At 39.3% G+C, this 14,998-nt stretch overlaps 2 protein-coding genes across 3 annotated transcripts in view; both read right to left on the bottom strand.

Annotated features, from left to right (window-relative positions):
* Window positions 1–5,014: 5,014 nt before the first annotated feature.
* On the bottom strand, window positions 5,015–8,556 carry LOC134078320 (titin-like). 2 transcript variants are annotated; one of them, XM_062534164.1, is made up of 3 exons: window positions 8,443–8,556; window positions 5,902–7,946; window positions 5,015–5,784 (listed from the first exon to the last, which is right to left on the bottom strand). In XM_062534164.1, the coding sequence occupies exon 2, from the start codon at window positions 6,932–6,934 to the stop codon at window positions 5,903–5,905; it is 1,032 nt and encodes a 343-aa protein (XP_062390148.1). In that variant the 5' UTR covers window positions 6,935–7,946; window positions 8,443–8,556; the 3' UTR covers window positions 5,015–5,784; window position 5,902. The 2 variants fall into 2 exon arrangements, with proteins under 2 accessions (XP_062390148.1, XP_062390149.1); XM_062534165.1 differs by lacking the exon at window positions 5,015–5,784 and adding an exon at window positions 5,787–5,802.
* Window positions 8,557–13,132: 4,576 nt separating this feature from the next.
* The window catches only part of ttn.2 (titin, tandem duplicate 2), a 165,278-nt gene continuing 163,412 nt past the window's right edge, over window positions 13,133–14,998 (bottom strand). The window contains exons 227-228 of the mRNA XM_062534131.1: window positions 14,594–14,902; window positions 13,133–14,477 (exon numbers count right to left, since the gene is read on the bottom strand). Coding sequence (XP_062390115.1) covers window positions 14,182–14,477; window positions 14,594–14,902 — 605 coding nt within the window. The 3' untranslated portion in view covers window positions 13,133–14,181. The remainder of the gene's footprint in view (window positions 14,478–14,593; window positions 14,903–14,998) is intronic.

Raw genomic sequence — 14,998 nt, forward strand, 5'->3', positions numbered from 1 at the left:
TCTTTGTTTTAGCAAAGGTTTTGGGATCTTCATAAAGTGTTTAAAGACATATCTGTTTATGTAGCCTAGCCCTAGGCCTAAATGAATTGTTGTGGTTTGTATGGCTATTGTGTTTATCATGTTCAATGTGTGATTTGTTTTTGCTATTATTATTATTATTATTAGCCTATTCTCTCTAGCCTACTTTTACAATATTCAACACAGCCAGATTTTAAAATAATGTATAGGCCTAATCTTTACACATTTTCTGTAAGCTTATGTTGTGGAATATTTAAATTAGAAGCATTTATTGGTTGATTAATATGCAATTTGCAAGTTGTTTTCATAATTTCTCCTTGTATTAGGCCTACCGTGTTAACAATGGCAAGTTAATGAAATCTTGTGTTAGGCCTACTTTCTCAATAACATAGAAAAAAATCAGCCAGGCAGACTGTCCATTAGCCTATAGAATAATGATTGTTTGTTTTAGTCTAGACTAGTCTCTTTGGCCTCATGCTTGAAGATTCAGGGTCCACACTTAACGTCTTTTCCTGATGAAAAGCGCTTAATATAAACATGTAGTAAACACAAACAATAACCAAAACATATAGGGCCTTCCCAGTTTAATCCAAAAATGAATATTGGTGACAGTTACCCTGTCGTGACTCGTGTCTTGCTACTCTGGCTACCCACTTTATAATGTATTTTTCTCGGTGCTGTAGTGACACCTCTTGGAGACGTAGGCCACATGTCAGTCACTCACTGAAGTCACTGAGGGGCAGATGTACTAACGCTTTTGCGCCCACTTCAGGCGTATTTGTTTCGCAACGTGCGCATAGAAAGATGGCGAGGTATGTATCAACATGCCGCAATGAGGTGAAGGCGCAGACTGCCTGTCGCGGGAGCTGAAAATGGCAAATTGCGCTTTTCCGTCTCATGCATATGGATTTATGGGAGTGTCAGCTGATAGTAGGAGGTTCGTGTAAAAAGATGGGAGGAGAAGCGTTAAATGCGCCTAATTATGTATTCCCCTGTATGTACTAAAACTGCCCATGAAAGCGCACGTCTATTTTGCGCCTAAATATTTCCGCCTTGTAAAAGCAGGTGTTAAATGCGATTTGCTGTTAAATGCATCTATAAGAGAATCATTCAAATACAACAAAATCGCTAATTAGACCACCAGTTTTGCGTCTTTGTACTACATCAAAAGCAACCTTAACTTTCGGTGGCTTTTCGAATGTTTACTTTCACTTTCACGCCATCCGCTTAAACTTTCCTACTTGATAGATTTGATAAATCTTCCATAGCCTACGTGCACAAGTAAGCCTAGTTTGAGTAGAACTACTACTCTAAATTATCTTCCTGCTTGTTGACATTATGCATTGTATTATTTCATGATCGCTAAACGTCGGATTCCTTTTAATGTAGTCATCAGTTAACTTCATTCAACTGCGCTTCTGATTGACGTGTCGTTCAGTTGTTGTCCTTCGCAAACTGCGTTAGGGGGCGGAGAACGGCGCAGATTACCCAACGAATTTCAGGATTGGTAAATAGGACGTAAACTGAAGTATGATAGCGTGTGCTTTCTGCGTGTTGGCCTTGGCGCAGAAAACGTTACGATCGCTATTCTTAGTACATCAGGGCCTGAGAGTGGTAGGCCTAGCCTAGTGTTAAAATCAAACCTATACGCGGAATAGAGAAGTTGCAGCTGGTGGTGTGGTTCAACAGCTGCATACTGTTGAAGATTGCACGTCAGTTACCATAGGTGAGCAACATAGCAGGAAACTAAATGAGAAAATGATCAGATCAATGGACAGATCAGGCTACATTCAGGCACATCAAAACACGCACAAGAGAGTGCTAGAAAGTTGCTAACCCATGCTAGGTATCCATCCAATTCTTTTGCATATTTTAAGGACATTACAAACTAGAAAAGTGCTCAGAGAGTGCAAACCTCCACCAAGCCAAAACATCGCCGCCTCCTGGATCCAGACGGATCACTCCCAAAATGTAACCGTTTCTTCCTTGGCCCTTGGATTTCAGACCTTCCCTGAAAATGTCATCGAAATCCATCCATAACTTTTTGAGTTATCTTGCAAACAAACAAGCAGACAAACAAATGAGTAAACAGACAGACAGACAAACAAACAAACCCTGATGAAAACATACCTACTTGGAGGAGATAATAAAATGCAGCGTATATAGCCTACAAAATCCTCCCCAAAAGTTGGAATTGTGATTAAAATGCAGTTAAATGGTTGTTAGGTCGGGAAAACGTGATATTACTGTGGAACAAAGAAGCTAAATATGTTTGCTATTTTAGTTTTGAGTGACAATGCCATGAATTATATATACCAGATATGAAAATTGTCTAGAGTTTACAATTAATGAAAAGGCTATTTTAACAACAAAAAATGTGTGCAACAGGGGCATTTTACCCCAGGTGGTTCTTGGAGCGTTGTTGACAAAGAAATGCATATAACATATATTAACATGATTAACTTCACAAATGTATTATTCACAGTTTCACTACCCCTAGTCTACTAGATTCTGCAAAAAAAAAAAAACTTTAACCAACAAAACCAGGTCTGACCCGGGTTGGTTGCAACCTGACCCCATGGCTTAGTGGCTGGTCTGGTCTGCCAAAAGCTTACGAGAACCTTAAAGGAACACTTGACTTTTGTCAGTTAAAGGTTTTTTTTTGCTGAATCTAGTAGAGTAGGTGTACCTCTTTAAGATTTAAGAGGGTGCCCGGTGATATCCCTTGGGCAATTTTGTATATTAAGCCTTTCTTGTCCAATGTGTTGAATATAAGGCGGATATGGATGAGTTTCCTCTCTCACTCGGAGAACAAAATCTCCACTCCACAAGCATCTACATACACCAAACTTTTCAGTCTTATACCAAACCATGTTTAGAAGGTTTTTGCAGAGGGGTTTGTTGATATATTATTCTTAGCCTGATTTTCATGACATTTTATTCCAAAAAACATGGCAACATTTTTTTTAAAGGCTGGTATAGTATTTTCTGATTTACTGAATAACTAAATGAGATATCCACAATTCCCTCTCTAAAATACTTTTCATCTCTTATGTCAACAAAATCAAAAGAAAAAAAATTAAACTGGCTTTATCCAATGTTCAGATTTGATCTTTTTACGTTTATGCAAATCAGCGCATATTTAATTAAATCATACCTAATTTGCATATTCAAACATTACATTTCAGAAAACTTGTAATACATTTATTTTTCATATTGATCTAAGTAATCAACTGGTGAAGTTTCATAGTGATATCTGCTTGTTAATTTGTTTACCCTATTCACCTGTAGTATATCCGCCTGAAGGCCCGATCAGATTACAGGCGGCATGCGCTATGAAACCCATTCATTTCAATGGGTTGAGAGCGCAAAAGCGGCTCTGCCGCTAAGCGCAGCAAAGCGCAGCACCGGCGGCATTTTGCCGCTTTGCCGCTGTTACGCTTGCCGCGGTCAAAGTTGAAACATGTTCAACTTTGACCGCGGCGCGCTATAAGTGAATGGACTTTTGCGCGGAGCCCAGCAGTAACCATAGAAATAGGAGCGGTAACAACAACAAAAATCGTAGAACGTTATCTCAACCAAGAGCAACCTAGCGGTGAGCGCAGCGCATGCCGTCTATAATGTGATCGGGCCTTTATAGTCAACACATTGGACAAGAAAGGCTTAATATACGAAATTGCCCAAGGGATATCACCGGGCACCCTCTTAAATCTTAAAGAGGTACCCCTAGTCTACTAGATTCTGCAAAAAAAAAAACTTTAACCGACAAAACCAGGTCTGACCCCATGGCTGCCTGCTTTAATTAAAAAGAACCTCTTTGCGTTGGGAGGTCAGAGACTGCTTTGGAGAGGGGAGAATTCCTCTCTGGTCACTCTTTCCTCTTGGCCGGGAGTCGTTGCTACAAACTATACTACTTGTTGTGGTTCTTGTGTCTTATAATATTGGGAAGATTTTCCTGACATTCCTCTAAAGGTATTGTGTTGTGAAGCCTTCAGAGAACAGTTACAGTTCTTGATTTTCCCCTTGGGGATCAATAAAGTATCTGTCTATCTACAGCTGTTTTTGTACAACTGTTAGGGAACCTTTTGGGAACATTCCCTGATGGTTATATTAAAGATACATTTTTTCATCCTTTAACTGACATTCCCAGAACGTTCCCTAAAGGTATAGTTTTGTGCAACTGTCAGGGAACCTTTTGGGAACTGATGGTTATATTAAGGATACATTTTTTTCTTTTAATTGATATTCCAGGAACCAAATATTTAACCATGACAAACCATGATGAAAAACAATTAATCTTATTCTTTGGTGTCCTGGAGGGGGGGCATTTTACCATACGGCACCAGGGGTGTTTCACCCTGCATAATATTGCTTCAAAAAAGCAATGCAACTCAGACAAATTTATTATTTAAATACTATAATATATGTAAATAAAATGTACTGTCTAGACTCTATGTATTGACCAAACTATTGACTATTCACACATAGATATGATATCCTTTGCAGTCACAGCCTTTCAAACATTGTTTTAGTGACTGAAACTTAGAACACTTGCCTTGAAATCCATTTTTGTTTTATTTTCTTGAAGTAGCCTCCATTGCACGCATACATTTTATGGTGGGTACTTGTACATCACCATTGTCAACATAGTGCACAGAAACAATAAGAGCTAAATTGCACTTCATCCAGTGGTTAGTGTGTGAAAAATTGGAGGGGGTGGCATTTTACCCCACCCTACCATCATTTATAAATCTTGCAAATTTGAAATTTCAAGAAAAATATATGTATAAGTATCATATTTACATTTGCAGTGGTCACTTAATATTGAACATGACAATCAGCTCATTCAAATTTCACTCAGTAACCGTAGGATGACATCAGAAAGATTTCATTTTTTTCAGAGCTGTACAGTCAGTACATGATTCATGTGATAGCAAAATGGTTCAAGGACTAAACTTTAGTTGAGCATGAACAGTAATCCAGGTACTCAAGGAGGGATATTTTGTTAATCTAATTTAATGAGATGGCAGGGGGGACCAGAAAAGACTAGTTTCAGAATCACCAGAAAATAATCATAATTTGAATGGAAATGCGGGTATTTAAAGATATGGTCCACATTTCAATCAAACATAAGTTCAGAAATATAGCACTTATTTAGCAATACTTTAGGAAATACTTCAGATATGCATCAAACCAACAGCCTACAAAGTAAATGTCCTCATAAAATTTTAACATCATAATAGCTGACAGTTGTGAAACTTAAGTTTCTTATTACTTAAATAATGTTAACCCAAAGAACAGTAATAAACAAATACAGATATAATATGCAAAAATATGCAAATATTTAACCTTATATACTGATGGTGAAAAACTACATTTCTTTCAAATGTCCAGTCCACTTTAACACATATTTCACACTGGAATTATACAAGAATTGTCAATGACAAGTTGCATTAAAACATATTTCAAAATGGTTTGATTTGTAGGTCACATTAAACAAACAGTTTACCCTGAATGTGAAACTACCAAAATAATAATATTGCTTTTACTCTGATCAGAGCTTGAGGGTATATGCGCCAGCATCACTCCCTTTGACACCAGTGATGATGAGTGTGGTGAGGTCCTCTGTGGTCTCAATGTGGAATCTGCTACTTTCCTCACCAGGCAGTTTCTTTCCTGAGCGGGACCACTCAATGTGAGGGATGGGCTCCCCAGAGAAAGCACAGGCAACGGACTTTTGCTGTTTCACTGCTGATATCCTGAGGGCTGAGAATGAATGTTCAACTACAGGTACATTAAAGTGTTTAAAACAATAGAGTTGAGTAAAAACGATGGATAAGTAGTAAATTACATTATATAAGTAGTAAATTACATGTAACTTACATTATATAACTTGAATTGCCAAGTGCGTTGCTACAAAAGCTGTCACTTTGGAGTATGCTCTGGAACACTTGGCCAGTGAAGGAGAATGATGTTTTGGACATTCCTCTTTCTTTAGTAATCTTGCAAGTGTATTCACCTTGGCCACTCTCAGAGATCCATCAGCAGAGGTTTGAATTTGATAGTGACTGCTTTGTATAATTTTCTTGCTGCCGTTGTACCACACAGCTTCCTTCACCATGCTTTCAGCAATACAGTACATTTTCACTTTGCCCTCAAAAGCCTCTGCTTGAAGCTGCTGAACAATCTTTGGTGGGGCAGATTTAACTGGTGTTGGGAACTTTACTCGTTTAGGTGACATGATACACTCAGTCATCGGTGAGGTAATTGATTCTGGAGATTTGATGGTCATTGGAAATTTCACCCTTGATGGTGATGTAATGGGCTCTGGAGATTTAAACACCAAATGGGGTGGGGGCACTGGCTCTGGAGACTTGATTGGGGTTGGTGGTGAAGAAACTGATTCTGGTGACTTAACACTCTTATGTGATTTGACTCGGGGCTCTGGTGAGGTAACCTGAGCCGGTTCTGGGGATTTTACTTCAGGCCCAGGAGACTTCACACTTGGAAGTGGAACAGGAATTTCCTCTTTAGGTGGTGGTTTATGGATGGTCAAGGTAAATTTTGCCTCTTGAGTGCCCTCTGAGTTTTTTATTATCACTGAGTAATTGCCCTCATCGGAAATCTCAACCGAGATGATTTCAAATGTAGGCTTGTACTGTGTACAAGGTACCTGGTAACAGTGAGAGGATACAATGGTGGTTCCTTCATGCAACCATGTCACTCTTGGTGCCGATACACCATCAATATCACATCTGAATCTTCCAAAAGAAACTGTAGTTGACTGAGGCTTTGTGATTATTTTTGCAGATAAAATGGCATTAATCTCCTTGACTTCTTCAACTTCTTTCGTCCTTGTCTTTGTAGCAACACATTTTTCATGTGAAGAGTAAGATGCTGAAGACAGGTATTCCATTGAAGCATATCTAATAGGTAAACTTTCTGCTGCAGCATACTCTAAAGCTGATACCTCACATCATTCTACAAAGATCGTTGAGGTTTCTTTGATCTCAAGGTGATTTTTTGAGGAAGAGGAAGCAGCTCTAACTGATGATATATGGTAATAGTCAGTTTTTGTGACCCCTGGGAGAAATGTTGCAGGAGCCTCTTCATCTTTACGGCGAGAGGAATATGTGGAAAATTCTCCGCTCGAAACATCAAGAGTAGCATAGTCAGACGTCTCTCCCTTTGAATTTGCACAGACAACACGGTATGTTCCACTGTCCTCCTCAATGCACTGGCAAACCTTTAGAGACAGAACTCCACTCAAATTTGTGAAGTGGTACTTGCTGCTCTCCTGAATTTCCTGTCCATTATGATACCATTTGATTTCTGCGTCTGGCTTGGCTTGGACATTCAACATGAACTTTGTGTCCTGACCACATGGCACACGATGAGAACGCATTCTCACAGTAATACGTGGAGCATGATCGAGGCTGAATGGTGCCTGTGTAACAACCTGGTATTTTACCTCAGATTTAAGAGTTGCTCTCCTTGCTTCATATTTTGATCCACTGTCAAATCTGGCAGATCTCTCAAACCAGGAGGCTGACCTGGGTGACTCAGTGGAAACAGGGCATGGAGACTGAGAACATGTCCTTTCGGGGGTTGGTGATCTTCTCTCAACAGCGTCTCCCTCAATCTCCTCTGTGGGACAAGCTCGAGGAGGTCTTATGAATTCAGACACTGGACGCATCAGCTCAATGTATGTTGGTGACAAAGACCTTCTTCTTCTCAGAAACTTTGTAATGTTGGTACACTCTTTCTTATCCTCATTCTTCACTTGAGCCATTTTCTCAGCTCTTGGTGATGCACAATGCAATGAAAATAGTGCACTGGACTGCCAGTTGGTTTGGGAGGGTGAGAAGTCTAGTTCAAATTCCTTTTCAAGCAACTGCTTCTTCTCTTCAGTTCTCTTCGAGCTGGAACTAGATAAGAGTGATAACATTTCATTCAATATAAAAAATATCTGATGTGCTTGCTATGTGCCCATTGTTCCACCTAGAATCCCTTAACAATACTAGGTCATTAGCACATGACTAACAACATATTCACTGTGACAGAAATGGCACACTGTCACTTGATTGACAGTCGCCATGTGGCACATAGCAAAAGGTGTCACTGATATCCTACCACTGACTCACTTCGAAACTGGGACACCACTCTAATGCTATCACTGTCAACTCTAGACCTTTCTGGAACATTGTACCAAATAATAACATTGAAAGTTCTAAAGAAACCAAATTAAACTGTTATCCACAACATCTCAGGGTTAATGTGTGTTGCATTCAACATACATCTGACAGCAAATTTAACAGTTTGATAAGTCTAACAACACAGACACTCCTATAAAGGACAGGAGGCTGAACCTACGAACCTTACTTTGACATTGGTCTCTGAAATTGGTAAGAGTTTCTTACTTACTTGTGTCACAAGGATGTCTGTCACTAGTGGATTTTTGCCCAGAAGTCTACAGGCTCAGTAACTTTAGTATAACGAGTATCTTTAGTAAAAAAGAGTCCCAATAAATATAATATGAGAACTGTTTAGCCTAAAAAACAAGATACATGCCAGAATTAAATTAAAAAATAGCTCAGATTCAAAGTGCTAACATGCAATCTCTACATCTTACGTAAGACTGACCTGGGAATATTCACTGCTTAGAAGTGCTTGCTGCATTGGCAGAGTCAGGTTATATGCTTTCCCTCCCCCCTCACTCACAGTCTGGATGACCCACAACTTCCTCAAATTAAACACTGACAAAACAGAACTTGTCCTGATTGGCCCCAAATCCTTCCTTTCCAAAAGTGCCCACCTATAGTCTGGAAATCTAACTGAACTAATGATTCTAACTATTATGTTTGAATCAGTTACACAAAAAACAATAAATAATTTTTCTGAAAGTTTGTTCAAGTAGGATTAAGGGATAATTTAGAGTACAAGAATATGACAAAACACAGCACATAAGACCAGACCTATACATTGAGGATTTTCTCTCTCCACTACCCTACAGTTTTCCTTCAACTGCTTACACACAAAATCTTTGCATATTCTATCATGTGTACAGCACCAAACTGCAAAACCATACACTAATTCTCAGCTTTTGAGTCCGTTTTCAATTTCATAAAAACACGTTTTGCAAAACTTCACTCCTCCTCATTTTCCTGTCTGTCCTAAATTGTATTCAAGGCTACAATAGCTGCACCTGTTGCCAAGTGTTTAGGACTGATTGTTGAGTTTACGATTGAGCACCTAAGTGTCTTTACACCCGATAGTTGTGTTTAAACAATTGGTTCATCGGTGTACTTTTGAAGGTATTGCCTTGAAATCTCAAAGTGGAGACACTGTTGGATATTTCTGTGTCTAAAGTAGAGAAATGTGTTTAGTGTTTTGTAAGTCAATGTATACTATGTAGTGCTTTGCAAAAATTGTGATGCTGATGATGTGCTTATTACTGTAGTTGTGCCACTATAAACGGCAAGTGATCATGGGGGCACCTCATGATGGGATATTCCTCATTACCTCTACAACCTTTACGTATTGCTAAAATATGTAACATTCACTTTGATTGACATTTTTCGCAAAACATGCTTTGATAACAGTTGTTATATAGCCAAGGTTTCTGTCATTTTATCAGAAATGCCATCGAGATAGATACATAGATAGATAGATATCTGTGTGGGTGTGAACACACTGAAAACTGACCAGACACAAGAGGGCTAATGCCTCCTTTGGTTCCCTCCCCCAAACTGACCAAGTCGAGGTTGACTCACATGAGAGTGCAGAAATAAATTGTGCATGCAAATCTAATCTAGGAGGAAACTTGTGCCCTCCTGTGGTTGTTTTGTGCGCCTGCAACTGTTTTTCCCTCTCCGTTGGAGCTGCCTGTCCTGCCCTAAGCTGTTGAATTTGTTATGTTGTGCACAAAGAGAGAATCTGTGCGTATTCCAGTTACAGTTTTTTACGATTGTTTACACACTAAAATGGAAATTTTCACACAATTTGCAAAATTTTACTTCAAGGAGCAAAACACCTCCAGATTTGCACACAATGTCTGCTTCACCCTTTTTGCAAAACATAACACACATTGATTTGTAAAACTCTACACATATTTCCACACCTTAGACACAGATAAGGATTGTGAGGTTACTTCCTTGTCATTACAAAGCCCCGGATTGCCAATGACCACACTAATGAACGAATTGGATAATCATATCCACCAGGTGTGGAAGCAAAATTGAAAACGCAGCACTCAGGTGTGCTATACAGTCTTGTTGCTGTATGTATGTACTTTATGCAGTAGTTTTTATTTGTCTACAGATTTTATTTGTTTCATTGATTTCATTGTTGGTTGATTACTGTAACTGATTATGGTAAGAAATACTGCAAGTATTGAAAGAAATACTTGAAATATTCAGTCTACAGCATCAGTGTTGTGCAGTGCAAGTGCAATTATAGACCTACAGTATTTGTGTACATTTTCCCTACGTCGAACTGATGAAGAATGTTGTGGGTTTATCACTATATTTTGACATCTAAATGATCCCTTACATAACAATGTCTGGCCAAAAATCTAGCACTGTCACAAGGACAGAAAGTCTGGATCACAACTGAACAGATTCCTGGTGCTGTTGTCAGGCAAGCAGAGACTCCGAGATCGTTCCTTGTCCAGACGGACCGGGGTTTGTTCAAGCAAATCGCATTCACCTGCGTGCAGTGGGGCATCCTCCAGAGACACCTGAGACACACGTGTCCACAGCAGACAGACACCCAACATGACACAACCACCCGCTCAGGGAGAGTGTCAAGACCCCCAGATAGACTGGACATATAGCGAGGGGTGGATAAGTTTTGAAGGACTGTAGAATGTTCATCTGCACTGCTGCATTAGTTTAGAGCAGCTCATGTTCGAAAAAAAAGGAAAAGAAAAGACAGTTTGTATGTTGTTAACAAGATGTTAATTATTAGATTATTTCCGTTTGTTAATGTAGTTATTAATGACTTTCAGGGGTGAATAAAATAAAAGAGTCATGGGATCCTAGGTAGGTCACAGCAGAAGATTTGATTTACTTTTATTTAGGATGTACTTCCTAAATAAAAGGAGGAGGTGTACTTGGGACATGTTTATGTGTAACACAGGCAGTGGTTCATTAAACGACACACACACTGGACGTGCTGGTCTCCGCCTGTTCATTCATAGTAATAACACAGCAACTAAGGATGCAAATCCAATAATGCCACCGACAACCAAAACCACCATTGCATGTAAACAAAATGGAACGTCTCATTGTGCATAATTAGGCTAAATTAAATAGTTTCTCCTCTTTGCAAATGTAGGCTACTTCATACACATTAATTCAAAACATGTTGCAAAGATACTGCTCCAGTCCGTAGTGTTTCATTACATTTGCTTTACTCTATATTCATTTAGGCTATGCCTATTCATTTATTCATCATCTTCCATCCTTCACAGCCCGACATAGCGCACACATTCTCACCAGCTAAGACCTAACACCTGTCACTCAACTTGTCATCGTAGGGGAGGTTTGCCATCATTCCCGCATTATAATCATCAGCCAATCAAGGTGGTCACTTTAATCAAGCTTGTGCATGAGTAATGACGTCAACCATAGCAACAAAGACTCACTATTAGTTTAGGAGTTGTCGTTTCTCCTTACTAAAAGTAGGTCTGAAAGGCTTTGTGAATAACTTTTAAGGGAAAACTCCTAGCTAGCTAATATCTTTTAGTGCGATTGAGGAGTACTCTTAGTGCTAAGATAAAAATCTTTGTGAATACGGGCCCTGGTATCTGTGGTTCACTGCTTCCAAAATGCTGCCTTCCAATCCATGACTTGAGTGTCTTCCTTTTGCATTCCTGTGTGTTATCTCTCTCTCTCTCTCTCTGTGTATATATATATATATGTATATATGTGTGTGTGTATATGTATTTATCTTGCTTTTGTGTATATGTGCCTCTCTGTCTGTGAGTTTGTGTGGTGGTGGTGGGGGTAATGGTGTGTGTGTATGTGTGTGTGTGCGCGCGTCTGCTTACCTGCATTTGTGTGTGTGTTTTATGTGTCTGTGTGTGTATGTTCACTTGTGAGTGTGTGTGTGTGTATGTGACTTTATGTGTGTGTTTGTGTGTGTGTTTGTGTGTGCGCGCGTCTGCTTACCTGCATTTGTGTGTGTGTTTTATGTGTCTGTGTGTGGATGTTAACTTGTGAGTGTGTGCGTGTGTGTATGAGACTTTATGTGTGTGTTTGTGTGTTTGGGTGTGTTTGTGTGTGTGTTTGTGTGTGCGCGTGTCTGTACCTGCATTTGTGTGTGTGTTTTATGTGTCTGTGTGTGTATGTTCACTTGTGAGTGTGTGTGTGTGTGTGTATGTGACTTTATGTGTGTGTTTGTGTGTGTGGGTGCAGGTGCGTGTGTGTGTGCGTATACCTGCCTGTCTGCTGTGTGTGTATGTTTTTATGCGTGTGTGTGAGGGTGTGCTTGTGTGTGTGCTTGTCTTTGTGTGTGTTTATGTGTGTGTGTGAGAGAGAGAGGGTGTGAGTGTGTGTATGCCTGCATGTGTGTGTATCAGTATGTGTGTGTGTGTGTGTGTGTGTGTGTGTGTGTGTGTGTGTGTGTGTGTGTGTAGTGTATAGTCATGTACACACACAGTCCCCATAAGTATTGGAACACATATAAAGTTCACTATAAAGAGGAATATAAAATCATCAGGACAGGACATCAGTTTTCTTTGTGAATGAACAATGTATAGTAAATAAATGTCTTCCTTAAAATACAGGGGTCATAAGTATCGAAACGCCTATGTTAACCCTATGTGTTAAAATTCCCATAGAGGCAAGCAGATTTTTATTTTTTAAATGCCAGTTATTTCATGGATCCATGACACTATGCACCCTGATAAAGTTCCCTTGGCCTTTGGAATTAATATAACCTCACATCATCACATACCCTTCACCATACCATGAGATTGGCATGGCTTTATTTCACGGATCAAAACGAAGCTTTGCTGCGCGGCGGTCATAATAATATGTGATTTACAGTTAGCAATCAGTAAGAAATGTTGTTCAATGGAATTACCAAATGAAACAATCAGACAACGAGATGTATGTGCTGAAATCATGCTTTATTGAATCAATAATAATAAAACTCAAGGAGGTTGCATATATAAGTAATACTACAATACTAAAGTTAATCAAACCAAAGTGTAGGGCATAGAGTTACTTTTGTTAAGTCATCTTTGCACAGCAGGTGTTGTTACTGTGGTACAATTTCTTGATATTTGCCCCAACGACTGACAGGGTGAAATTCTAAAGCTAACACACAAACACACATGATGCACAAAGCAATCCTCCAAGAGGAGGCTCTGCTTCTGCAAAGAAGTACAAGATATACTTTTTATATTTTATGGCCAGGTGATGTTGTTTTTGAAAGTATATTCAAGCAGTCCTTTGCCAGACACAGAGCACATCAAAACTTTTGCTCAAGAAGTGCAGGCCGCTCGCACTATGAGCATGTCATTTAAATGGTGGTATGACACAGTCAGTCTGAACACAAGGCCTAGTTGTCCTGCTTACATGAGGGTAATATGCAAACAGCACTCAAGGTCTTATGGTCAAGTAACATTTCATAAGAGTACGGTAATATCGCTGCATGTATGAGCATACAGTGAATATTATATTGTCTCTCAGATTTAGTAAAACATCAACAGGGAGCCTCTCTACCTGTTGAGGCAATCTTAAGACTTCAACTTTTTGTTGAGGCACAGAGTTTAGTTTCAGGTTTAACAGGGTATTCGTTTCATGCGAAACTTTCTCCTATTAAACATTTAGTTCCTTTTGTTTCAGTTAATATTGTCATAAATAACAATTCATACATTTCCCATAACCGTTAAATTCGGCTATATACATTATGTACATGTCACAGAAAAATGGATCCAAAAATCCTAAGTCATAATTATCCAATATGGCACATTTTATAACAACTTTAGACTTTAGTCTAGTTTGGCATAAATTAATGTCAAGTTTGGTATAAAAATAGTTCATATTTACAGGAACAGTAATCCAGGTATTTATCAAGTAAAGATTTTTTGCTCATTTAATAAATAAAAAGGCACTTAAAGAGGGAGGGGGATTAGAAATAATCATATTGCTTTTACACTGATCGAATACTAATGGTGACAGTTGCTGTGTCAGATCCATGCTCATTGGAAAGTTTGAGGGTGTATGCGCCAGCATCACTCTCTTTGACACCAGTGATGATGAGTGTGGTGAGGTCCTCTGTGGTCTCAACATGGAATCTACCACTTTCCTCACCAGGCAGTTTCTTTCCTGAGCGGGACCACTCAATGTGAGGAATGGGCTCTCCAGAGAAAGCACAGGCAACGGTAAGGACTTTCCCTGTTTCACTGCTGATATCCTCAGGGAGGGCTTCGATTCTGGGTGCTGAACCTGGATTGTTAGAAGGGAACATGATTACATTACTACTAGTAGATAGTAACAATATCAGTGGCAAACAAGTAACTGGAAAACATGACCTTGTTTGACTCACTGGTAAGATAACTCACCTTGCCCACTGTGCAGCATGGCTCTCATGGAGGACCCCTCTACATGTGAGTGACTTGACATTGACATACTTGAACTCATGGCGTAAACAGACTCAGATGTCATTGAGGACATGCTGGATTGAGACATTGTTTCGAACTTCATTTCAGCCAACTTCATTTCAGCCATGCTGGAACTGCTGAATGAGGACTCTTGAACAGAGCTCTCCATGTGGACAGATTTGGATGAAAAAGCGGAACTTTCTTTCATGACCATCATTTCAGATGACTCTTGGAATCCATGACCCATGACCTCAGAGGTCTTTACGGATTCTGCAATGCAAAGAGGACAAATATTTTTGAGATATTCGGCTGTCTTGCGTACAAGTGAATGAATAAGCTACATATCTATTTACATGTTTAAAACAG

Source organism: Sardina pilchardus, chromosome 4, assembly GCF_963854185.1.
Source record: "Sardina pilchardus chromosome 4, fSarPil1.1, whole genome shotgun sequence".
NCBI classification, from domain to species: Eukaryota; Metazoa; Chordata; class Actinopteri; order Clupeiformes; family Clupeidae; genus Sardina; species Sardina pilchardus.